This window comes from Suricata suricatta, chromosome 3, assembly GCF_006229205.1.
Source record: "Suricata suricatta isolate VVHF042 chromosome 3, meerkat_22Aug2017_6uvM2_HiC, whole genome shotgun sequence".
Taxonomy (NCBI): Eukaryota; Metazoa; Chordata; class Mammalia; order Carnivora; family Herpestidae; genus Suricata; species Suricata suricatta.
This window is the reverse complement of record NC_043702.1, coordinates 26758932-26786457: the sequence shown is the minus strand read 5'-3', so window position 1 is coordinate 26786457 and position 27526 is coordinate 26758932. Positions and strand designations below refer to the sequence as shown.

Genomic DNA, 27526 nt, shown 5'->3' with positions numbered 1-27526 from the left:
CTATGTACCTGGAGCGGAGTGTTCTTACCGTGAAGTGTAAGGACTTTGTCCTTTACTCTGGATGAAATGGGAGACTACTGGAGAGTTTGAGGTTTTAAAACACTGAAAAAAAAATTTTTTTTAATGTTTGTTTATTTTTGAGAGAGGGAGAGAGAGAGCACGAGTGGAGGAAGGGTAGAGAAGGGAGACAGAGGATCTGAAGTGGGCTGTATGCTGACAGCAGAGAGCCCAGTGCGGGGCTTGAGCCCATGAATTATAGACCATGACGTGAGCCAAAGGTGGATGTTTAACTGCCTGAGTCACTCAGGCGCCCTACCTCTTAAGTTATTTTAAAATTGTCTTTATCTTTGTCCTGGGGAGAGCAGTTTTTCAGTTGACACCTGGTTTTGAACAGCAGTCTTGTTATTGGCTGAGTTCCCTTAAATAAATGACTTAATCTCTGATTCTTGATTTCTTTATCTGCAGAATGGATTTAGTAGTACCTACTCCATAGTGTGCCGTGCAGATTAAATGAGTTATGTAGTATCTAACTTACTGTAGAAGCTCCTGCCTTTTTATCCTTTACATAGAAGCTAAAATTTGGTTTCAGGTTTTCTAAGTAGAAGCTAAATTCCTGGCTATAGATTTTTAATAAATAAAAGCTTGCTTGAAGCTATTGACGTTCTACTTACAAGTCACTTTGCCAAGAGATAAAATTAAGGATATTATGCAAATAATAATATAATAAGAGAGGAAACAAATTTTCACTCATTTTTTATTGATCAGATTCAAAATATAATTGAAGATAACAATGCAGGTCTACTAATAAGAAAGGAATTATTTTGTGGGGGGAATAACATTTGCTTAGTGGGGTTCATAGTATTTTCTCTTATCAGAACATTATAGATATTCATCTAAAAATACCCTTAATTTATCAGTTATACAAAAGCTATTTGGCCTGAGGGCCATAGTTTCCTGTCTCTGATCTGCAAGATTATTTTTGCATTTCGTCTGTGATTCTTTATATTTGTCAGCTAAAAAAACAAAAACAAACAAACAAAAAATCCAGAATAAAACCATCCACAAATTTTCATCATTTTAACAAGAAGAATTTGTATTTGTTTCCTTTGAAATGTTACTGATGAGCTATGTTTGTCATTGCTCTCCTGTACTCTTTCCATAGTGACTTTCCTTTAAACTTACTCCAAAATAGTTTTAAACTAACACAGAAGTTGGAAATACAGTATAGAGAATTTTTAGATAACACTTTTCTTGCAACTTCTCCCAATGATAATATCACACATGGCCATCATAATGACATTTAAAAGTACCCTAATGTTGCTAAGTAAGCATTTACTTAAAAACGAATTTTCACTGTAATTTATTGATGAAGAATTTATACCTGTGTTCTCCCCTTTTGCTTTGATTTCCAGATCAGCCAGCATTACTAACCTGTCGCTGGATCGATCCGGTTCTCCCATGGTGTCTTCATATGAGACGTCCGTCAGCCCCCAGGCTAACCGAGCGTACGTTAGGACGGAGACGGCTGAGGACGAGCGCAAAATTCTCCTGGTACTGGGCCGGCGCCTTTGGCCCGTTGCTAGTTTGAGCATGAAGACTGTTTCTCTCACGGGTTTTTCTTTCTAAGAAACCTGCAAATAGCCAGCTAGCATATAAGTTAATAGAGGAAATAATTACAGTTTTTATTACAATCACCTAAGAACGTGGCCAGGCATGCCATGCTCATATATTTGCATGAATATTTGCCTGACCCCTTTCACCTGGTGAGATCAGAATTCAGGCCTTCATAAACAAGAGCTCAATTTCTGTTTAGGTCCCAGATTGCTTTGAAACTGTAAAAGATGTTTTGCATACACGTGAGATGCTTTGCGTACATTTACTACCGTATGTGAGATAATGATCTCACATAATAATAATTGGATAGTTATTATCTGATTATATGATATAATGTTGTAATTGAGTAATATGAAATGCTTTGCATACATTTACTCCTGTATGTTTATGTGAGATGATAATCTCACAGTTGTTTATAGAACTTATCTAAGTGTAAGATAACCATGTTTAATCCTGTGAATGAGTCAAAGAAATGAAAATGGCATCTGTTCTCAAGCTTATAATTCCGAAGGTAGAAATGAGACTGATGGGCATGTCCTAAATAGTAAAACAAGTAATACTTTAATAATAAGAAATACAAAGATCGTTATTTGTGAGGGAGTCAAGAAAGGCTTTAACTGAAGGCTTCACCTGGACCTTGAAGGATGGAATGGACTTGGGTAGGCAATGAGGACAACAAATCTTATATAAAGATACGACAGAGTATAGAGGTGAAAACGACCGTGACATTTTCCATGGACCAAAGTAGGATTTATTAGTTAAGAGAGGTTGGGGGAGAGATTAAGTTGGGGTCTGTGGGCAGTGAGAATGGACGTTACATGGTGAATTCAACCTTTACAAGTTTAGTTTGAACCTGTAGGTGCTGAGCAACTTTGGAAGTGTTTTTGAGCAGCGACTGCACTGAAGGCCTTTCTTTAGGAAAATGCAAGAGGCAGTTAGGTGTAGGTGAGAATGGTGAGAAGCTGGTGGAGTGAAGGCTACGAGAAACAGATTATTGTGACTGATGATTGCGTCCTCTCCCTTGCCATGTCTCCAGCGAGGAGTATGCTGTTTTGTGCTTTAGATAACTAGGCCATTGACTGAAAAAATTTATTAGGGATGGTGGTTCTTAAGAGACAGTGTTATGTTTGACATTAGATGAGCTGAGTTGAAGCTGTTCCCCACGCACAGGTCATTTCTATTAAATCATGCGAGTCAGCTCTGACAAAGAAATCTAAGTTGAATATCCTTTTATGAGTCTGAAAAATCACAGAAGAGAATTTTAAAAGATACATCATACCCTTCTCAGGAGTAATTATTTGCTGGTCATGTGATTTCAGGACAGTGTTCAGTTAAAGGACCTGTGGAAGAAAATCTGCCATCACAGTAGTGGGATGGAGTTTCAGGATCACCGTTACTGGCTGAGAACACATCCCAACTGCATCGTGGGGAAAGAATTAGTCAACTGGTTAATCCGAAATGGGCACATTGCTACGAGGTAATGTGATCTTAAGAAAGACTTTTTGATATTTATTTTTAATGAGGCCATAACATTGAGATATAAATAAGGGGAGCAAATTTTGTGAATAAGGTGTAATTTGTTCCCTGCATTTGGTGCTTAGGTGCTAATTAGTCACCCCTTCTCCCTTCTGACTTTTAGCTAGTAGAAAACAGATGCAAGGGACCAAATAGGGTCACGATTTATCTTTTTTACTAAACGCAGATGTGTGTAGTAATTCCCAAAACACAAAGCTCTCTGATTAAGCAGGATTGGGGAATGTAGCTAGATAGTAAGGACACAGTGGATCTTCCTGCTACTGTCCCCTAATCTGGACATTGCAACCTGTCTGGGGAATTGAACCCGTAAGTCATGCCTGGAGTGTCCTAGCTTGCCTCATGGCTCATTTGTGAAAAAGAGACAGGTCTTGTTACCTTTCAAGGCATCACACCCCTAAACTATTCTATGTGATTAGATTAGCTGCTGCTCCTTTCTTGGGAAGAAACAAGTATGTAGGAGAGTAAAAGCCCTGGGTTCCAGTTTTGCCTGTGTTTCTTTTAGTTTTGTGCTTTTTCTCAGGTTATTTAATCTCTTTGAGACTTGGACCTCTCAGTTCCAACGTGAGGGAAATAGATGTTCTGTGAAGAAGCCCTGAGGATACTACTTCATAATACGGGCTAAAGGGCTTTGCAAATAGTGAAATGCTGTATAAACGCACTGTGTTGTGTCTCTTCCGTGTCTACGTGTGTGTATATTCCAGCTATGTCTGTAATGTGTGGTATCGTCGTCTTGTTGAGTCCGTAAGCCCCGTGAGGGCAGAAACCATGCTATTTTCCTGTTCTCTTTTTGTTTTTTCCTTTTCACTCTAGTAAGCACGAAGGTACACATGCACTGAGCACTTGGTACATGGTTGTTGTCATTAATATTAGGTTTTGGTAGGACCGCCTTACCAGCAGGTTCTCCTTTACTCTGGTGTCTGGGAAAGTCTTTTAATTTAGCTCCAGGTCTTGCTTCTTTTACCCCTTGCCTATCGATGGACCATTTGAAATTTCAACTGATTCAAATGGGGGAAAATTCAGTTTGTGTCTCATCTGATACCTGTGAAATTATTCTGACTTTTAAAAGTCTTATTTTTGTTGGTCTCCATTCAGGGCACAGGCTATCGCAATCGGACAGGCCATGGTGGACGGACGGTGGCTGGACTGTGTCAGTCATCACGACCAGCTCTTCAGGGACGAATACGCGCTGTACAGACCGTTGCAGGTAGTTTCCCGGGTCGCCGCCACCGGGAAGCCAGCTCCCCTGTGAAGGCTTTCTGCATCCTGGGAACAAAACGTAGTTGGATTACCCAGAGATACATTTCCCTCACACGTTTCCTCTGTTGTTTGAAAATTAAAAGCACGTTTACTTAGTGGTAGCGGGATGAAAAAACAGTTGGAATCAGACACTTTTCAGTCAGTATGGCTTTTCTTAAGCTTGGCCTTGTATTACAGTTGCTTGTCACTCACCATTAATGGTTTTCGGTTTAACTGTGTCTGTGTTTTTAGGACTAAGAGAGAGCATATATAATTAAATGATTGAAAAGATTTAGTGCAGTAGATTTTGATGCATTAGCAGTATTGTATAGCAATGGTAAAATGATGGATATGTATGTATCTTTTTATTTTAATTAGGGAAGTGGAAATTATTTAAAGTAGAACTTTTTAAAAAGATAAGCTTTCACTTTTTGTTTCTGTTAATTTGTTGAAGATCATGTTTAGTAATACCTTTGTGAACTAAAATTGGAAACTCAGAGTTTAGAAAAGACAAAGGTATGGTGTCATTTGTTTAAAGTTAACAGTTGCTTTCCAGAGTGGGTCCTAGCATTGGCACAGGATTAGAATAAATTCTGAGCCGCGTTCTCTCTTAGGACTAAAAGGGATGAAATGAAACACTGTAAAATTTGTATATTATGTTTCTTATAATGTGCTGCCTAAATCTACTGATTAATGAGAACTATAATTTTAAGAATGGAATTGTTGTAGGGGCGCCTGGGTGGCTCAGTCGGTTAAGCGTCGGACTTCGGCTCAGGTCATGATCTCACGGTCTGTGGGTTCGAGCCCCGCGTCAGGCTCTGTGCAGATAGCCCAGAGCCTGGAGTTTGTTTCAGATTCTGTGTCTCCCTCTCTCTCTACCCCTCTCCCACTCATATTCTGTTTCTCTCTATTATCAATAATAAATAAAAAAACATAAAAAGAATTTAAAAAAAAAGAATGGAATTGTCAGCATAATGTTGGTTTGCAACTTAGTTTCTATTAAGTAGTTTAATTTTAAGTAAATTCATTCAGTGGTTAGCTTTGTAGAAGTCTAGAGTTCATTAGTAGCGTGACAGCCTCACAGCGTTGCCATTGAAAGTGCATCACTTGGCTCCTGTCTTGTTCTTCCCAGAGCACAGAATTTTCCGAGACTCCTTCTCCAGACAGCGACTCCGTGAACTCTGTGGAAGGACACTCCGAGCCATCGTGGTTTAAAGACATAAAGTTTGACGACAGCGACACGGAACAGATAGCTGAAGAAGGTGACGATAATTTGACTAGTGAGTTTAAATTTTCTAACATTTTAATTTTTATGACTCATTACTGCGTATGTATGATAAAGCGAACGTTTTGTTTGTTTAGTTGAAACAGTCCTGCTTTAAGTTTTTTGGCTCCAACTAAACGTAAACATCTGATAGCAATCCTTGTTCTAGATACAGTATTTTCTTGAGAAGCCAGCTTGTTAGGCTACTGGCGTTGTCAGATTTTGCCGTAGTCTCTAGTTTGCAGCAGCTTAAAAATAACTCTGAGCTAATAATATCGCAGCAGACAACTTTCTCACCTCTTCACTATGATATCAGACTTTCTCTCTGCAGAACCTCCAATATATTTCTCCATTTAAAAAATTCATTTTATATTTAATGTGTTCAAATTTTATTAAGGCTACACAGAAGTACCTGAAAATACTGTATCCATTTTGGTATTGCACATTGGGCTTGTATATTAAAGAAAACATTTTTCTCCTTCCTCCAATACCCTGATGAAACCCGTTTTCACTCCCCTCCTCTCCCTATATTTCTTTCCCCTCCCAACACTAAAAGACTCTGCCAGTCCTAGCAAGCGCACATCAGTCAGCAGTTTCCAGTCCACAGTGGACAGTGACTCAGCCGCTTCTATCAGCCTGAACGTGGAGCTGGACAACGTGAACTTCCATATCAAGAAGCCCTCCAAGTACCCACATGTGCCCCCTCACCCTGCTGACCAAAAAGGTAGGCGGTGGTCACCGTCCGGAATCCAAGCACAGGCTGGAGAGCGGGGCCGTGGCATCTCACGCCAGCCTGCCTGGCTTTGTCGGTCCCACACGGCGGAGGGGGACTTGGTGTGGGTTTTGTTCCACCCTTTCTCATTTTCCCCACACCCCCTCCCACCCTTTTGTGGGTTGGTTCCTTTTATGTCTCGCTTTCTCCCTCAGTATCACCACGCCCAATTTAAAACTTGTAGTCTATTAAAGGAACTACATCTGACTGCTCTTCCCTTTGGCATAATGTGCAACTTCCAAGGTGGCGTTTCTTGGCACTTATAACATGGATGTTCTGCTCTATTCATTTCTCTTTCTTTACTTAACGTTTTAAAGCCTATTTGCTTATGCTATTAACCAGTAATGCAGCATTTCACTAAACGTTTTCAGGTGCTTGAACTGTATTGGGGGGAAGCATTCACACATCCCAAAACATCTTTCTACTAGATTTTAAAATGCTTATTATGGAAGAAGATATAGGTTTCTTTCTGGACACCGTTGTATGTTTTCCGTGGTTTCTAACCATGATGAAGCGTCTCACGGATATTTGTGTGCAGGGAAGGATCATGTTGATCACGCTGTCACGTGTACTTCCAGGCCACACAGTGGGTGTTATTTTCCTTCATTAATAAGTAGAATATCATTCTTGTGTCCACCTCAAAAAAATGCTTGTTATGTGTATGCCATATTTATAAAAAAGTTTTCTTCACTGAGTGATACAGAACGAATGCATTATTTTTAGTTGTCTTACTTGAAGCTTTATTCTACTGACTCAAAAATAATAATGACCATATTCAAAAGATATTTGGTATAAAAGGAAAAATAAGATAAGTCATTGCTAAAATCTGTTAGTAGCAGTACCTAAGAAATGAAATGCTTTTTTAAAGTGAATGTTGAGGTTTACTCTTTTGGATATAATTAAAAGCCAAATTTGAGATGCCTGAGTGGCTCAGTTGCTTAAGCATCTGACTTCGACTCAGGTCATGATCTTGTGGTTCTTGGGTTTGAGCCCTACATCAGGCTCTGTGGTGACAGCTCGGATCCTGGAGTCTGCTTGGGATTCTGTGTCTCCAGCTCTGTCTGCCACTCCGCTGCTTGTGCTGTCTCAAATATAAATAAACATTAAAAAAAATTTTTAAAGCCAAATTAAATTTTTGCCCTAAAGAGGCATTATGTAAAAGTAAATAAATTATGTAAAAGTAAAAAAGTACATAAGTAAAATAAATAATTGTGAGATTGCATTATGTTGTAGTAACTAAAATATAACTATTATAAAGATGAAACAGTTTATTCCATGATTTTGTGTGGAGTTTGGATTTTTAGCATTTAGCTCTCTGAAGTTGAATTGTTTCCTTAGATTGGAAATGCTTGTCTAATTTCTTGCTACTTATTTTGAGTCTAGAAATATGGTCAGAAAAGAGAAACTTTGGAATGTAAACTTCTCTGCTAAAATAATTGGAAACAAACTCCCATTTGTACAACAAATTTCTCATGGTTGTCAATATTTTTTTTTAAGTTTATTTATTTAGTAAGAGAGAGAGAGCACAAGGAGGCTCCATGCTGTCAGTGCAGAGCCCAACGTGGCGCTTGACCTTACTGACTGTGAGATAATGACCTAAACTGATATCAAGAGTTGAACACTTGACTGAGCTACCCACGTGCCCCTAATGGTTATCAATATTAACCATTATCCTCAAGGTGTGGTAAAACAGAGTTTTAAGAGTTACACTAATGGGGGGAAAAGAGGGAAGCAAACCAAAAGAGATTCTTAACGACAGAGAACAAACTGAGGGTTGGCGAAGGCCAGTGGGTAGGGGTTGGGCCACAAAGTGGTGAGTGTTAAGTGTGGCACTTGTTGGGATGAGCATTCGATATTGAATGTAAGTGATGGGTCACTAAATTCTATTTCTGAAACTGATACTACACTATATGTTAGCTAGAATTTAAATAAAAACTTGAAACAAAACAGCAAAAAGTTATACTAATAAAAACATATACCTTATTAAAAATAGAAGTTTAGAGAAGATGTGGTGAAAGAGAAGACTTGACTAGCATTGAACATGAGTAAGATCCACGTCTTTATGGGAATCTTCCAAAAATGGTAAAGACGGTGGAGAGCATTTGAAGCGTAGGCAAGGACAGTGCACTAGACACAACACTCGGGTGACATAAACTGTAGTCTGGTCCCCTGGAGCACAACTGGGTGATGCTTTGTAATGGAAATGACAGGTGTGGGTCAGAGGTGACCTCTGCTGTGATGGAGGATAGCGGTCTCTGCATGGGCGTCTTGGCAGTGCAGTTTTGTTTTGCTGAAAGTAGAATGTGAAATTCATTTTTGACTTGATATTTACTTCACGTCTTGGAAAGTTAAGGAAATTATGAAAACCGTAAAGAATGTGACCTGTCATCATAGATTTCATTATAGCAAAAGGTAGACTGCTGAGCAGTTAGTTTGCTTTAGGATGCCTGACTTCATAATGTTGGGACAGGAATGAAGTAGGAAGCTTTGATAATGACACTTTTACGATACAACCTTAAATTGTAAATTTCCCTAAGGAAATTTAAAGGGGAAGCAGCTGCAGTTGAAAAAGTCACCATGAATCTTCTGCAACCTTTCTGCTCTCAACCTTTTAAAAAGATGGTCTGCAAAAGTTGTGAGGATGAATCTGAAAGGAGGGGCTAGCACTTTAAAAAAAAAAAAAAGACAGGATAGAAGTCCAGAATTGCACTGATGGCTGGACCAAATGCCAAGGACATCTCAGAAAATAGATTTTTTTTAATGCTTATTAAAAAAAAATTTTTTTTAATGTACTTTCTTTACTTTTGAGAGACAGAGACAGTGGGAACAGGGGAGGGTCAGAGAGGGAGGGAGACACAGAATCTGAAGCAGACTTCAGGCTCTGAGCTAGCTGTCAGCACAGAGCCCGACGTGGGGCTCGAACCCATGAACCGTGAGGTCCTGACCTGAGCCAAAGCGGGATGCTTAACCGACTGAGCCACCCAGGTGCCCCTTAATGCTTATTTTTGATTTTTGAGAGCTAGAGTACACTTGCCCGTGCGCGAGAAGGAGACAGAGGATGCAAAGTGGACTGACGGCAGAGAGCTGGGTGTGGGGCTCAAACTCACAAACAGTGAAATCACAACCTAAGCTGAAGTTGGATACTCAACTGACTGAGCCATCCAGGTGCCCCACAGAAGAGATTTTTTTAATTCTGGTGTAAAGAAAGAAAAATTAGGCCAATGATATGACAAAGTTTAAATAATATTAATTTAAGCTTCTTCCTCTTGCCCCCATTGAGATCATCTTATCAGGAAAGAACTTACATGGTTAAAAGGAAAGTGAAGTCCAAGAGTATGAGAAGATAGGGAATGCTTGGTTTTTAATAAATTGTGTTTAAAGTTTATTTATTTTGAGACAGAGAGAGGAGCAAGCATGAGGAAGGGAGAGGCAGAGAGTGAGGGAGTCATGGAGCCAGCATGGGACTCCATCCCACGAACTGCGAGATCATGACCTGAGCTGAAATCAGGAATTGGATACTTAACTGACCAAGCCATCAAGCGCCCCAAGAGTGAATGTCTGGTTATTTTAAAGTCTTTTGTCAGGTTTACTCAAAATGTATACTAGATTATTTAATTTAGAGCTGTGATCATGGGGGCCAGAGTTCATTATCTTAGAATCATGGAGAAAAAGAGAGGGTTCGGATGATTGTAGTCACAAAGGCAATAAACTTTTGAAAAAGTCGGTTCTTGATTTGACATCAGAAATTAGCAAAATTGTGGGAAAATTTAATGAAAAGAATGTACTGTTGTATTTAGAAAGAGGATTGGTGGTGAGTGGGCACCAGTGTTGATTTACTGCAATGAGTCTTTTCAAAACAACCTCATTTCCTTCTTTTATGGTAATAGATTGTTAGCTCCGGAGACTGTGGTAGATCCTGTTGTATTTGATGTTAATAAGACATTTAATGGTCTCAATAACTTGAGGACAGTTTTGCACTTGAAATATGTTAAAGAAGTAGTTATAGACAGTAGTCATATTTACCTGTGAAAAGCACAGACTCAAGTGTCTTTGAGTCTCTATACAAAAAACACACTTAAAGAGATTAGTGTGTTTGGTAAATGTAGGAACCAACGTAGGAACCTACATTGATTTGTACTTTAATGGTTGTGCCAGATATTGGGAGAGTAACCTGGTAGCAGGAAAGGGGTGCTTGTAGGTTATGCTGTAGGGCTGGGCGGTCTGTCTGTATTCAGTTCTTGCTCAACAAGCTTTTTTTCTTGGTCAGCACTTTTTGTGTTTTCCAGATTGACAAATCATTAAAATATGGAAAGAATAACTAGCATGTTGGATAGCAGAATTGGAATCTAAAGGTCTTTATTTTCTTGAGCAATCGACTGAGACTAATAAGATCAAATTTAAGACATTTAAATATAAAATAATGTAATTAGGCTTAAAACATCTATTCATATTCTGGAGAAAGTTGTTCTTAGCAGTTCATGCAATGTTATCTGAGAGAAATTATATTGACTTTGTATATGGGTGAAGGAGAGGCTTGGTTCCCAGGAGTTAGGAGTGGTGAGCCTCTTGCTGCCGGGACTTGGGGGTCCAGGTGGTGTTTGGATGTCCGCCTTTCAGAGTTACTGAGGGCCAATGCCTACATTGGATGAGAGGTTTAGGTAGCCTTGGTGACTTTTAAGTTTCCTTTAAATTCTGAATCTGAAATGAGAAATCTGGATCCTGCATTTAAAAAAAATGCAAAGGAGTGTAAGGAAGCCTTCAGCCTATTCCATAGAGTAGAACAGAGGAGGTTCAGCATTAGAAAGAAAGAAGGTCATTATTAAGGTCATTTGCAACCTAGAGAGTCTAAAATTTAAGGACTTTCTAAATGTTTGAGGACTTAATAAATGCTTCTGGCTTTCACAGTTCTCTCCTGTTAGTTTTTAGCGTATGAACAAGAATTATTCTTTGTCTGTTTTTCTTGTGAAGTTGAAATACAATATTGCGTTTTTTCTGCATTGTGGTTAAGATTAACACTGATCAAAAGAAAGTTACACCTAAACTATACCTATTAATAATTGCTTAAAAAAAAAAAAAGATTAACACTGATTACCAGAAAGCAAATGTCATCAGAGTGAACTGGCAATAAAATGAAAGAATAAAACATTCCCTGACTCAGGCTCTCATTCCTCTAAAAATACAAATGGGAATGTGTAGTTTTAGCTTTCCATTGAAGTTAAAGGTCATATTTATTAAATCTTTTCTTAGGAATCATCTTCTATCTTCCAAGGCTAAGGACATTTGGATTTCTAAAATAAATTGACATATCTGCACTTAAAAAAATGTTTTTTTATCTTATGTAAGCAAACCCCTCATTTTCATAAGCTTGTAAAACTGAAACAGTGTGATCTTGTTTGACTAGTTTTTCACTGGTGGTAAGATTTGGAGAGTAATACAATTAAAATACATTTTATTTTGTGTTGAGAGCGGGGTTCTGAGCCAGTCGTGACAAGTTAGTGGAACCTAGAAAAGTGAAAACCATGGCTTCCATAAACCTCTAGGTCTGACTTCCCGTTTACAGGAGAACATAGGAGCACGTCAAACCACACCACAAGGAAACACTCTGATCAGATCCGGAATATGGGACATTCCGCAGGACATTTGGCCTGGGTTCTTTCAAAATTTAATATCATGACAAAGTAAAAAAGTAGGGAGTTTGCTTTGGTCTAAAAGAGAATGAAGGGAATGCAATGTGTGAATTTTAGTGGATCCAGGTTTGAGGCAAAAAATGTATTAAAGCATTTTAAGGACAGATAAATTTGAATGTGCACTAACTTGATGATATTAAGATGTCCATTTTCTTGAGTGTGTAAACGGTATTGTGGCTGTAGAAAAGAATGTCCTTATTTAAAAAAAAATTTAGTGTTTATTTTTAGAGAAGGAGAGAGGGGACAGCGAGCAAGGGAGGGGCAGAGAGAGAGGAGACAGAATCTGAAGCAGACTTTGCATGGTCTGCACAAAGCCCAGTGTGAACCCATGAACCGTGAGATCATGACCTCAGCTGAAGTCAGATGCTCAACCAACTGAGCCAACCAGGTGCCCCCAAGAATGCCTTATTTTTAAGAGATGCATGCTGAAGTATTAGTGGTCAAGTGTCATGATGTGTGTAATTTCAGATGGTTGCGAAAACACACACATATATGTAGAAAGAAATCAGATGTGGTAAGTTAATAATTGTTGAATCTGGGTGAAGAGTATACAGGATTTTTTGTATGTTTGGAAATGATCCCTCCTGGGGGGTAGGAAATATGTACATATGTTCAGTCTTTAGTATGAAAAGTAAGGCTTGGAAAGCCTATGCATGAGTTGAACAAACAGGTTGGCATTATTCATTTATGTGCGGGAGGTGTGGAAATAAAGTATAACATCTATTTTTTATTTGTCCACATACTTGATTGATTGTATTTGGCTTGGCACACATGAATTTTCTATGTAAAACTTTTTCTTCTCTTTCTTGTTCAAAGGATGATCACACCGGCTTATAAACATAGTGACTTCTGAAGCTTATTTGTTATAAGTGAAATCTATTTGGAAAGAGTTTTGTGGCGAACCTTTATTTTAAAAGGCTTAACATAGGTTGTGGTTTAGTTTGCATAGTAGAAAGAACCTAGAAAAGTTCCAGGGGAAGTAAAGACTAAGTTTCACTTGTAAGAGAAGTGTTTAATATTCTGAAAGTTGTAAAAGAACACAGCGTGTGCTCACTTATCTTCTGGCAACTATTTGGCAGTGTGTGTTTGGTTAGAATTTTGAAAAACTGGAACTCTAATTCAAGAAACTCCTAACAGTCCTGCTGAGTGATCTCCCTGCCAGTGTCACTTGTGTATGAATTTGCTTTATAGCTTGTAGTCTGAAATTAAAAAAGCAAAACACCTTATATGTTTCTTCAGGGGGCTTCTCCACCTGTGGACTATTTTGTGTACAGACCATCATTATTTGTGAAATCATACAGCTATTGATGAGAAAAACGGTATAACTTGTTTGGCTCGTCATGCCTAATTACTGAAGATCTCAAATTTCATAAACTGGTTCAGCTTTGTTAAGGGAAAAGTGATCTGTTAAAGAGGATTTGATTTTACTGCTTTAAGGTTCTGTTATTATTCAAGTCTAAGTTTAGTATGAAGTGTGTGGAATAAGTTTGAAGATGCTTTTTAAAGCCTAAAGCTCTCCTGAATTGGCCGGGCAGTGTTGGGTTTAGTATGAGTAATACTTCGTGTGTAGGTGTGTTCTCTATATAATTACGCTGGCGTGTTGCAGTCATAAGTCTGCTTTTCTTCCTCCTCTCCCTGCTCTCTCCCTGGTATGCAGAGTATTTGATATCTGACAATGGAGGACAACAACTCTCAATAAGTGACGCCTTCATCAAAGGTAATTTTATCAAAAGTTGTATGTACGTTGTGTCTTGTTTGTGAGGATGTGCTTAGGGCCCAGCACACTGATTGGCACAGAGTAGGTACCAAAAATAAATGTGATTGTTTTAGTATGGTGGGAACACAGTTTTTAATATGTATGGTGACTCTGAGACTGTTGGGAATGAAGAATATAAACCGGAACTTGGTTTGAGACAGGATATCTGGTTTGAAGGATAATTGTTTAAAAGCTTTTAAATAGAATTTTGATTTTTATTCTTTTAAAGGCATACATAGCTTATGGTTTCCAAATCATGAATATAATATTAAGTATTGATATACATATCATCAAGGATTCTCAGACCCGTCAGAAAGCCCTCAAGGAGATCTCATCCAACTGAGGATGCTGCCTGCCCTGTGGAACTGGGAAGAGAAGTGGGCAGAGGAGATAAAGAACTGAATCTCCTGGTCCATTTCTCGGGGACGAAAGGCAGTAGGGAAGAGTCCAGGCTTCTTACACCTTCCCCACTCAGCGTACTGTGGAGTCCTGACGCGCTTAATTAGTTCCCAGCACCCACAGCTTAGACCTCCGACAATGGGAGGCAATGGGAGGGCTTCACACAAAGGAGAGAAGGTGGGACAGGCTGGTGCACCGGAGGTCATGCGCAGCTCATCTCAGAATTCAGCAGGGTGTCTGTATTCACCGCTGAACACCTGATTCAACTACAAGTTTGTAGGCCCACCATTTACATAATTAAAATGTACAGTTTTTGTTCCTTGCATGTGGACACATTCTTTACTTACAGTGCTGGACCGTTCTGTTGAAAGCTTTTTTGTTCAGTAGTTTGCTTTAAGAGGGGGAAGGATGAGAGAATTTTTGTAAGCATTTTCCACCTCTTTCTATTTATTCAGTCACATTTTTGGTAATTACATAGTGAGCATTTTTTTTGCAAAACTTTTAATATCACCTATTTTTTTGTTTAGATCCACTTTCATTCTTTTTAAAAATTTAAAGATTTTTCAAAATTTTATATAGATTGTTAAATCATGTATTATTAGTTCATTTTTGGGTCTGACTTATAAAAGTTTGGCTTAAAAAAAGGCCTTTGTTTTTTTATGTTGAGAAAGAAGCACTATTAAGAATTGTCTGGATAGACTTTTTACACTGTCACGTGCTGGTTCAGACATATCAGAGCTGAGCTTTTCTCTTCCCAATTCAGCCCCCACACTATCACATGTTGTTCTGCTGGCTTTCATAGTTGTGCTGAATGCAGTTTTTAGTTTGTGTTCTTAAAAGGAAAGCTGTCCCCATTCTTTTTTAAAATGTCCCCAGCTAAATAAAAGGACTATAAAAAAAAATCTCATTTGTTTCTCAGAAGCCATATTTAAAATTGTTGGCTTAAGAGCCCTTGTCACTTACGTAAATTTGCTTCTTGGTGTTCTGTCTCTGATTTTGGTTGTTGTGAGCTGCCGGTGTAAGTCAGACTTAATTTTTTTGTGTATTGACACATGTCCTTTTTATACTAGTAGTTTGAATTGACCGACTTTAAAAATTTAAAAAGATAAATTGGCACTTTCTAAATCTGTAAGTATATGGTATAAAATTCAACAGTGAAATACAATGTCTTCTTTTGTACTTAGAATCCTTATTTAATCGTCGAGTTGAGGAAAAATCCAAAGAGCTGCCGTTCACACCTTTGGGTTGGCATCATAACAACCTGGAGCTGCTGAGGGAGGAGAATGGAGAGAAACAAGCCATGGAGAGGTTGCTGTAAGGCAGTGAGCTTTTTGATTTTAATTTTCCATTTTTATAGTTTTCAGTGACTTGGTGGGTGTATGCATAGTTTTTCTTCCTCACAAAGTCAAAAATACTAAGATTACTTGCCTATTCTGAATAACTTTCTTATAAGAGTCCTCAACTGTGATTATCTGTGCCCACTGTAATTTATGTGTAAAATTTCATTGAATTAAAGGAGTTATCTTAATTGAAGATACTCACAGGTTTCATGATTTTGCACATAAAAATGTGCAAAATCATGAAGGTGCAGAATAAATAAGATCAACTCAGGAGGATCTTTAAGCCATCATTCATATGCTTATTTCTTTGTAGAGTGCCTGCTGATCTTCGGAATTCTTGCCTCTGGCGGTATTAACGCTGCAAACTTCTTTCTTGTGACATTTTTGCAGTTCAGCTAATCATAACCACATGATGGCACTACTCCAACAGTTGCTCCATAATGAGTCCTTGTCACCATCTTGGAGGGACATCATCGTATCACTGGTCTGCCAGGTTGTTCAGACAGTCCGACCTGATGTCAAGAACCGGGATGATGACATGGACATCCGTCAGTTTGTCCATATTAAAAAAGTGAGCTCGCGAATGCTTTTCTAATGCTAGGTGCTGATGGGGTGGGCCTGGTAGTAGTTTGTCTCTTCATGGCAATCTAAAAGGGGTTCTTGGTGAGGAGGGGCAGGCTTTTCTGCCTGATCTGTTTGTTAGCAGTGGACTTAAGGGTAATGGAAACCACTCGTAGGAAGTGAGAGGTGAAAGGAATGGGTGAGTTGGGCATGGAGTGAATTGGGAAACCAAACAAATATGGTTCTTCCTTTCTTGCTTCCTTTTTCTTGACATGTCGTGTATGAGAAGACCTCTTCCCACAGATTACGGTCACTGTTCTTAGGAATAGCAGTGGGTAATTGCTTTATTTAGGTAGCAGTGGAGTCTTACATGTGTTTTTTGCCTATGACATGTGACTTAGTTATGGTTTTAATTGCCAGTTTGTTTGGTCAAGTTGGTATTTTAGAGTACCAACTAATACTGTAGAGAGTGGGAAATGGGTAAATAGACAGTCATACTAGATGCCATTAATTATTGGTTGAAAGGAAGAGCTATATTCTGGAACTTTCTGTTCTGATTTGATTACATAATAGTTAAAATTAAAAATGGATCTAAATAATGACATCTACCTGACTGGATTCTAAGCATATATGATTGAGTTTTGTTTTCTTGTTTCATTAGATCGCAGGTGGAAAGAAGTTTGATTCTGTGGTTGTCAATGGATTTGTTTGTACCAAAAATATTGCACATAAAAAGGTAATGTCATGTTTTCCAACAGTGAAGGTCAGCAAACTATGATTGTGTACCAAGCCAACAAGTTGGGGTACTAATTTCTAATCATAGAGGAGAAGGAGAATGGATATCTAGGAGTAGTTAGCAATGTCTACTATAGGGGTGAAGTTTTTTTTGGAGGGTCAGGAAAGGTCTCTTAGACCTGATAATGATTAGGATTTGGATAATAGGAACTCGTCGGACAAAAGAGGTAGGAGGAGGGTGGGTCAGGCTTCCAGACCAGTAGCATGATGGGATACTGGTATCATTTCTCCCTTGACCCTGCCACATCTTAGGGAGACAAGTTTCTCTGATAGCCTGGAGTCCTTCCAGAGGCCTAGAATTTTAAAACTTGCTCTTTTAGGGCTGAGCTGCAGAATTATCACTGATGTTCTGTTACCTTTCTCACCTTCTGTCTCTGCCTTCAGGCCTGAGGCCCCCTCCTAGCCCTAACACAGAGAAATGGGGTGAAATAACCTGGTGTGTTAAGGAATCTCTGAGATCCTAAGGTGCAGGATGAGAAAGGAGATGAGGTTGGAGGAAGGAGGCAAGGACTTGTATGCCAGTAAGGGTCCTGAACTTCATTCTGAAGGCCACTGATTCTCAAAGTGCAAAGTACATCAGGGTCACCTGTGGACCTAGTTAAATACTAGATTCCTAAGCCCAACCCCTAGAAATTCTCATTCAGTTTAAGGGAGTGTGGGAGGTGGGATGGGTAAGGTGGGCTGCTTTTAAAGTAGGCCTTTCAGATGTTTTCAGTGTCATTCATTGGTCCTCACGTTTTGAGAAGCCATCAGTCTAGTGGTGCTCTCAAACTTGCCATGCTTCTGAATCACTACAGGAGCTTCCTGCAACTAGAGACCCCCTGACCCCCCACCTCTGGGGAAGCTGATTTGGTTGCAGTGAGAACTAGGCACATTTCTAGCCTGAGCAACTAGACGGGTGAACGGCAGTCCTATTTTCACTCTTTTCTAGGCAGAGACTAATTTATTTTTTGTAAAGGCATTAAGCCTCCTGAAAATTGTTAGTGACCATAGATAAGTAAAAGTACTCTTGGATTTGAACTATTGTGAGTATTTCTACATAGAGTCTTATTAAAACAGGCACATTACCCATCAAAGTAGTAATTTAAGCCAAATGGAATGATCATTGTTGAATTAAAGGTTAAGTATGTTGAGCTTATCTCCAGAATTGAAAATTATACGTGGGTGTGGTAGAAACATATGCTTGAATGACTGTCTTGCTCCACTGACGATATTTAGGGATAGTCTTTAATTTGTAGTTGGTAAAAAAATCCCTAAATGTAGTTCCTCAACGGATGAATCACTGTTTCAAGATTATTTGCCGGTTTGGAGTCTACAGGCATGGTCAGTCTGAACCTCCATGCGGGGCCCTGCTCTCCTGCCTGTGGCTTTAGTCACATGGGTAGGGTGTATTGTTTGAGTCTATCCATCTGGATATGCTTTAAGGTTTTCCTTTTTACCCACTTTGGCTTGCCAGTTTCTAGTTGTTTGGAATCTATTCAGGGGGCATTCACTGGAATTTTAGAAAGGTTAAATTAGGCTTTCAAAGTGGCTGATCTCTTTGAGTTTGTAAATTATCCTGTCTTTAAACCCCTCTCCTCCATACCCAGGGCTTCATATCTTTTCTGGCAATATTTAAAAAAAGACACACACACAACAAAAACCTTTTAAGAGAATAGAGTCTAGAGCCAATTTTTGAGAAAGTTTACATTGTTCTCAGCTAATTATTTGTTTTGAAAAAATATATGAGAGTCCCTCAAAAGAACTAAATGAGAGGATTTCATTACAAATATAAGGAAATACTCTGTTTAGGAGGAATTATAAATAGTATGAGTTTAGAGGTATGATTAAAGAAGGGCTATGAAGTACAGACTTTAAAAGCTTTTAACAAACTTCATGTTTTGTAGATGAATTCTTGTATTAAAAATCCCAAAATTCTTCTGTTGAAATGTTCCATCGAGTATCTCTACAGAGAAGAAACTAAATTTACTTGCATTGATCCTATTGTGCTTCAGGTAAGAACTTAATGAAACCATAATCTGGAGGGATGTTTGTGTAGTGTAGTGCCTACAAACTCTTAGAACTTCATTCATCCAATTAAATTGGGTGGACAAAGAAACTTGATTGCATTTGTTTCACTAAAAAAGTCTATTCTAGGGGTGTCTGGGTGGCTCAGTTGCTTAAGTGTCCCGTCCGGACTCTTGATTCTGCTTTAGGTCATGATCTCACGGTCATGGGATCAAACCTCTTGTATGACTGTGCTCTGACAGCATGGAGCCTGCTTGCGATCCTCTCTCTCTATCCCTCCCCTGCTTGTGCTCCCCCCCCCATAAATAAATAAACTTTAAAACATTTTTTAAATTGTTAGGGGCACCTGGGTGGCTCAGTTGGTTAAGTGGCTAACCTTGGCTCAGGTTGTGATCTCGCGGTTCGTGGGTTCGAGCCTGGGACTCAAAGCCTGCTTCAGAGTCTGTGTCTCCTCTCTCTGCCCTTCATCTGCTCATGCTTTGTCTCTCTGTCTCTCAAAAGTAAATAAACATTAAAAAATTTTTTTTAATGTATTAAATTATTATAAAAGATATTTTTATGTATTACTTTGGAAGCTTACTAAAACTTCTGTCACTCCTTATTTTTATTTTTATATATATATATATTTTTAAATGTTTTTTTATTTTGAGAGAGAGCGAGAGAGCATGCACTTGCAATAGGGGATGGGGAAGAGAGAGAGAGAAGAGAGAGAATATTAAGCAGACTCTGCTGTCAGCACAGAGCCTGACGCTAGGCATGATCTCATGAGTGAACATGATCTCATGTTCATGACCTGAACCGAAATCAAGAGCCAGGTGCTTAACCGACTGAGACACTGAGACAACTTATTTTTCGAGTTTCAGAGTGTTAAGGGGGGACCTACAGCTTTCTGGGACTATATGGAAGAAAAAATGAAAATCTAAACTCTGGCCTCTGTTTGCACTTGGGTTATTGATTTACTTAAAGTACTTTTCTAACTTACCAGATTCCCAGTGGCAGTACCTGCTTTTTTATATAGTCTGTTCTACTAAAACACTTATTTCTGGAACACTAGTTACCGTCTCCATAGCTGGTAAAGGACAGTAGCATCAGATGGAAGTTGTGTTGGTTTCTGTGTGATTTTTCCTAACTAAGGAGACCCAGCACGGCTGCAGTAGGATCATGACCCTCAGCCGGAAAGAAGAATCTGCTTCAACTCAGCTGCTACCAGGCAGGACCCTTTTGGCTCTATTTTAAGAAATTCAAAGTGCTCCCCTGCTGGAAGGGCTCTCTCCCTGGAGGGAAGCACCCCTAGCCCTGGACGTTTCTTAATGGATTCCCTGCCCAGAGCTCTATTTACCGTTTTAAATGTTGTAACACCCTTGCAGTTGATTTTGTACATTTTAAATTTCCCTTGAGGCAGCCTCCAGCTGTGCTGATCTACCCTTCTGGGCTGTCCACGTTCTCTCTCAAGGTACTGACTGTTTTTGTTAGTGCGCTGGATATGAAGTTACATTGGCTTAAAAAGTTTTTGCCCCGACTCCTTTTCTATCATAAACACTATTAATTTTAATTAACAATTGTTCAGAATGGGAGGTTTTCAGGAGTGTGTCTATAATACTATAGTAGAAACACACTCAGTTCCAGAAACATTTAGGGAAAGCATGATGTGAAAATTCTTGGGTGATAGGCACATTTTCCCAGAGTGGTAGGAGCAATCACTTGGGTACTGAATTCATAAACACCAACAGAAGAAACTTAGTTGTGGTTTATGGAATGCTCCTCTTTTGCTTAATGTACTCTGTTACTTGGGTCGGTTTCTTCTTTAGAATTCAGCTATGTACACGTGAAAATCAGGGGTTCTGCCTAGATCATACCATCCCTACTCTCTCTGATGTTCGGTGGCACTCATGACCTGAAATAAGGAATTAGGGGAAACACAATTATTGTCTGTGGAATCTCAGATTCCTTGATGCTGGGGATTTTCTTGATCTCAATGAAAGCGACCATGGAAGACTTTTGTAGGATCAGATCACAACTGCATTGACTGTAAGGCTTATCCTGATTGTATTTGTTAAAATGTATAAAATTATAGGTCTTGTAATTGATGAATTGGGTAACTGAAATCCATAGGTAATTATTTACAGAAAATATATACTTAAATTTATCCACTCTCTTAACTCCATTCTTGCAAGTAGGTTAACATACTCAAGTCTTTCTGTGTTAGAGAAGTTTGCTCTGGGCAAACTTGTATTTAAGAGACAAGAATTAATTCACGTAACCTAAAACATCTTGTTTGTGCTTTAAAAACATAGTTTATTATACCTCTAATACCTGCCCTGTAGAAGTTTTTAGTTTGAATTGATATAAATTATCAGCTTATTTTTTTTCTCCTTTTTTGTTTGGCCCAATCCATGTGGAATAAGCAGAGAAGCAGCTGACATTTTGGTAGGTAGAGGCATCCCTCAGAGACACTGCAAGTTTGGTTCCAGGCTACAGCATTAAGGCCAGCATTGCAATAAAGCCACTTAGGTGACTTGTTTGGTCTCCCAGGGCATATAAAAGTTATTTTTGCACTGTACTGTAGTCTAAGTGTGCAAATAGCCTTATATCTAAAAAAATGTATACATGAATTAAAAACACTTCATTGCTAAAAAATGCTGAGCATCATCTGAGCTTTTAGTGAGTTGTTCAGAATCACTGATACAGATTACCATAACAAATATAATAATGAAAAAGCATAAAATGCTGTGAGAATTTCCAAAATGACACAGATATGAAACGAGCAAATGCTGTTGGGAAAATGGTGCCAATAGACTTGTTTGACACAGGATCATCACAGACCTTCAGTGTGTAAAAAATACAGTACCTGCGAATCACAGTAAAGCAAAGCATAATAAACAAGGTATACCTGTTGTCAGAAGGAGGATGAGTGACAAGGGGCAGGCAGCTAATTACCCTGTGGCTTTACAGTGTCTTCACAAAGCTGGCAGTACTGTTGAAATTATGAACTCTGAAGCCTTGGGTTTGAGGACAAATGGCTAAGAAAGAATTCTTGAGACATTTTTGGTGCAAAGAGGTGATTTTGTTACAGAGGGAAACCAAGACAAAGAAATGTAACTGAGCAGAAAGAGCTGCACTGGAATAGTGAGGAGTGACGGATTATATACTTTTTAATTAGTGAGGGTTAGGGATAGCATAAGTCTTTAAGGAATCTGGAAGCAAGCCTTTCTGGACCTTGAGGGGCTAGCTGCTGTTAAGATAAGGTTACATTTAGTCTTTAATAAAACGTAAACATTAAGGCACTAAGGCAGCCCTGAGTTCCTTGAGGAAGGTCGCAGTCTGCAGGTTTCAGGTATCAGTGGGCTGTAAGCTGTTAGGAAATTTAATTTTAAGTTACATTTCTTTTGCCTGTGTTTCCCTCATCACCACCAGGTCTGTTGGTCTGCCACTGCTCTATTCTGTGCTTATGGCCTGCTTCCTGATATATTGTCTTTGCTGGGCCTGGCCCAGGCCTCCTTTGAACATGGTGCTTTACAAACAGTCGTGATAGCTGATTATGGTTGGGAATGAGACGAAGTGTGTTTGCCATCCCTGAGCCAAAGGCCAGGAATTTAAAAAATCAACTTATTCTACTTATACATTTGAAAGGTGCACAAGTAAAATCATTGAAAATGCCTTTAAATGACGAGTTAGTGAGTAGAATAAGAAATTAACACATTTCAAGGGAAAAAATCCATTTTGTTCATTATAGGAGATTTTGAAAATGTATAATTTCTGTCAGTAAACAGAGAAAGGTAGAAATATCCTTCATAACGGTGGGTTCATTGCTGGGAATAGGCCCATTCGTTGCTGGTGGCACTGCCAATGAATACAGACTTGGCTCAGACCGCACTGGGGCATGTGCAGCAGGAGGGACAGACATGCACACACATTCACGTGTCTCCTGTGTGGAGCCCATAAATTTTATGAAAGTTAATGATTTGTATTGTTTTAACTCTGGTCGTTATTTGCAGTATTCATTTGCTTTGAAAATAAGCCTTTGTCAAGAAATTATATTAAGCGGTGTTATTAATTGTATTAATTGTTAATTGTATTATGGAGTATGTATTAAGTGGTATGTCATAAGTAGAAGATGATCTACTGGGAGACTGAAATGAGGAAGAAGCTGAAATAGCATCTGTTAGAGAGTTATTTATTCCAATACCCAAAAAAGAGCTACTCTGCTTAATTTCAGATTGTAGTATGGGGAATCTACATTTACAGAATTAGAAATTGCTTTCATTGGGGAGTTGTGAGGTTAGGTTGTTTTTTTTAACCTCTGAGAGTGAGCTAATTGGATTCTTGGCTTTCATATTATTAGTTATTAAGAACTGAAAATCCTTCAAAGTAAAATTAGTGAGTCAGAAAATGGAATTTCTCCTGAAACTCTTTATTAGCATAACCAGCAGCTCAGAATTATGAATACTATACTTGGTTGTGTTTGAAGTAACTTGCTTATGGACTTATTTGTAGATGAAGAGAATTAGTCAAACTCCTCTGATATTTTAGTATCTGTAGATCTTAAATTGTACCAGGTATAATATTTTTGATGTGTTTTTTTTTTCCTTAGGAAAGGGAATTCTTGAAGAATTATGTTCAGCGGATAGTTGATGTTCGACCCACATTGGTTCTAGTTGAGAAAACAGTGTCTCGGATTGCCCAAGACATGTTGCTGGAACATGGCATTACTTTGGTCATTAATGTAAAATCAGTGAGTGTTCTTATTTTTCTATCATTAAAAAAAATCTCAGTTTTTAAATTTATATGAATCATATTGATATACAGGGATCTTGATTATCTGTTTGCTCAACCATATATGTTGAAAGTAGGACAGTAAGCATGACAGTCATTTCATTATCTGAGACTGGAGAATCTCCCACTGGAAGAAAATGTAATTAATTATGTAGCACTCGTTACAGCTGTAAGACCAAAGGTGTAATACATACATAGTAATAAGTATTTGTTGAGCCTTTGTTGTGTTTGGGGAATTGTATGAGTAGAAAATGCTCTCTCTCCTGAACAGTTTTCCTCTTCAGTATAGAGGCCACTTCTAGGAAATTTCCCCCCTTCCCCGCAGTATCCTGGGCCAGTACGTGATGCTTACATGCCTTTTGATAATGTTATTAATATGAGTCTGGTTGGTTTTTGTGGGAACATACTGATCACTGAGCAATTACTTAGAGTCTAACTTAGAATAAAAAAAATTATTATATAATTAAAATTAAGGAAATTAATTATGAGATTTATGTCTAAATGTTTTCTAGTTTCCCAATAAAATTTACTAAGAATTTTATTCTTCTCTAATTTTGTAATATAATGCTTTTCTGTGTTCTAGCAAGTTTTAGAACGAATCAGTCGGATGACCCAAGGTGATTTAGTAATGTCGATGGACCAGCTGCTTACAAAACCCCACCTGGGCACCTGTCACAAATTTTATATGCAGATATTTCAGTTGCCTAATGGTGAGTGATCTCTAGCATAGATTGACCTGAGATTGGAGAATTGAAGAAATGAGTAGACTCATCAGTTCTACAATGTTTACTTTGTCCTAATTTCAAATAATCCATTAAAAATGTTTAGCTATAATATTAATATCTATTAGCAGTGGTTAAAGGAGGATTGGCAACTGTGGTCTTACTTGAAAGTTCTCTTGTAGAGGTTAAGATAATGAATGAATTCTGTCTGGGCTTTATGGAATGCCAACTACATCTTCTTAAACTTTTTATATGCTTATTTGTAGAGCAAACCAAAACACTGATGTTTTTTGAAGGCTGTCCACAGCACCTGGGCTGTACAATCAAGCTTAGAGGAGGCTCTGATTATGAGCTGGCCCGGGTTAAGGAGATCCTAATATTTATGATCTGTGTGGCTTATCATTCTCAACTGGAAATCTCCTTCCTCATGGATGAATTTGCTATGCCTCCTATGTTAACACAAAACCCTTCCTTCCATTCTCTGATTGAGGGGCGGGAGGACGAAGGCACCATACAAGAGTCATTCAGCGGAAGCCCCCTCCCCCGGGAGCCTGACTTTCCTCCAGAATTTCTGCCCTCCGACGAGAGCAGTTTACTGGAATCAAGAATTGTGTTTGAGAAGGGTGACCAGGAAAATAAAAGCATTCCACAGGATGTTGCGTCTTTGAAGCATCAGGAGTGTGCCACCACAGCTTGCCCGGCAGGGATCCCCTGTGCTTTCTTTCCGTCAGTCCCGGAATCGCTGCTGCCTCTCCACGTGGACGACCAGCAGGATGACAGGGGCACTGAGCAGCCAGAGGCTCTGCAGCACACGGATGAGCTACGGGACCCCAAAAGCCAGATGAGAGCCTTCAGAGACCCTTTACAGGATGACACTGGATTGTATGTTACTGAGGAGGTTACCTCTTCTGAAGATAAACGAAAGACTTATTCTTTGGCCTTTAAACAGGAATTGAAAGATGTAATCCTCTGTATCTCCCCAGTAATCACGTTCCGGGAGCCTTTCCTTTTAACTGAAAAAGGGATGAGGTGCTCCACCCGAGATTATTTCGCAGAGCAGGTTTACTGGTCTCCTCTCCTCGATAAAGAGTTCAAAGAAATGGAAAACAGGCGGAAGAAGCAGCTGCTTAGGGATTTCTCTGGTCTTCAAGGCATGAACGGAAGTGTTCAGGCCAAGTCTATTCAAGTGCTGCCCTCGCATGAGCTCGTGAGCACCAGAATTGCTGAGCATCTCGGGGATAGCCAGAGCCTGGGTAGAATGCTGGCTGATTATCGGGCCAGAGGAGGAAGAATTCAGCAGAGAAATGCAGACCCTTTTGCTCATTCAAAGGAGGTACCTGGTACTTCCAGTGGCAGATCAGGAAGCAGAACTGATGGTGACGAGGAGAAAGGGTTGATTCCAAGTGACGCAGTGTGGTCGACAAAGGTGAGGCGGGCCACTTTGGGTGCTTGTGCAGATTTAGAAAGTGTTGAAAAACTTTCTGTGGCAGGGTTAAAAAAAAACCCACAAATATGACACATTGCCTGCAGATTTATTTATTAAATATTTTTTCTTACGGTTTTTTTTTTTTCTGCCCTGAGTCTGTTGGCTCACGTATTGCTTTAAAATGTATAAAGTAGAATGGGGCACCTGAGTGGCTCAGTCGGTTGAGCATCCGACTCTTGATTTTGGCTCAGGTCATGATCCCAGGAATAGAGCCCTGAGTCAGCCTCCGTGCTGGGTGTGGAGCCTGCTTGGGATTCTCTCTCTCCTTCTCTCTCTGTTCCTCCCCTGCTTGTTCTCTCTCTCTTGCTCCCTTTCTCTCTCTCTCAAAATAAACATTAAAAAAATGAGCATAAAGTAATGAAGCTGAATTTTGAATGTTTCATGCTGAGCTCACAATAAAGTAGGAAGAGCTTTGCGGTAGGGGGAAGGGTGGAGGCATGTAGAATTTGTGCAAGGGTGATGTGGGTGTGGTGTGATGCATCCTCCATCCTTTTCATGATTGTGAGGGAGAGCAAGACCGATGCTTATGGTAGAAAATGGATTGTTTTTAGAAAATGTCACGGGGCGCCTGGGTGACTCAGTCTGTTAAGCGCCTGACTTTGGCTCAGGTCATGATCTCATGGTTCGTGGGTTTGAGACCTGTATCGGGCTCTGTGTTGACAGCTCGGAGCCTGGAGCCTGCTTCAGATTCTGTATCTCCCTCTCTTTCTGACCCTCCTCTGCTCGCGCTCTCTTGGTCTCTCAAAAATAAATAAAAAACATAAAAAATTAAAAAAGAAAATGTCATGTATTTATTTAGCATAAAACAGTTTACATTATTTAACTTTGATAGTGCCCTTATTTATTTTAAACAGAAATTGAAGGGAAATTAAGATTTGCTTGTGAATATATTATTGATAGTGGTTGTAATAAAACCAATGAAAACACCCATCTCTAAATGAGGGTATGAAATTGTTTAATAGAATAAATAAAAAGATGTTTAATTTCACTGATAGGGAAGTGCTAAATAATAATGGTATACCATTTTCTGTTTGGTACACTATTTTTTGTGAGATTGGCAGAAAAGGAAATTGGTAAGAGCCATGGTTAACATGGTATGGAAAAATACCTTTAACAAATTTAATGTAAATTTATGTTTATATACATTTATATAAATTTATAGAAAGTGATAGAGAGATATGTTTTAGTCCCCCCCCACACCCATGGTCCACAATTTCATTCTTTTTTATTTTATTTATTTATTTATTTATTTATTTATTTATTTTTTCTGTCCTTGATGGAATGTATTAAATAAGCAAACACCCCAACAAGGAAAACAAGTACTACAATGTAAAAATATTAAGAAAAGAAAACCCTCTCACATGCATAAATGAAAGATGGTACACAAAGAACTCACATCTTTTTAAGCTTCAATAGTAAATATTCTGCTACTATATATTAAATACTGCATGGTTTGCCCAAGCTAAGATGAAACCACATCATGAATCAATTAGCATTTTGCATTTTCTTTCATTATCTACTCAAAGTCATGCCTACTGCACCTCTAAACATTTCATTAAGTCCAATGATACAGCAAAC

The 27526-nt window shown here is 38.9% G+C and overlaps 1 protein-coding gene across 1 annotated transcript in view; it reads left to right on the top strand.

The window, feature by feature from the left end:
- The window catches only part of PIKFYVE (phosphoinositide kinase, FYVE-type zinc finger containing), a 77600-nt gene that overhangs the window by 18745 nt on the left and 31329 nt on the right, over positions 1 to 27526 (top strand). The window contains 13 exon segments of the mRNA XM_029933952.1: positions 1413 to 1551; positions 2934 to 3091; positions 4243 to 4354; positions 5519 to 5666; positions 6207 to 6374; positions 13767 to 13826; positions 15449 to 15578; positions 15995 to 16175; positions 16827 to 16901; positions 18847 to 18954; positions 23559 to 23699; positions 24324 to 24450; positions 24729 to 25888. Coding sequence (XP_029789812.1) covers positions 1413 to 1551; positions 2934 to 3091; positions 4243 to 4354; positions 5519 to 5666; positions 6207 to 6374; positions 13767 to 13826; positions 15449 to 15578; positions 15995 to 16175; positions 16827 to 16901; positions 18847 to 18954; positions 23559 to 23699; positions 24324 to 24450; positions 24729 to 25888 — 2707 coding nt within the window.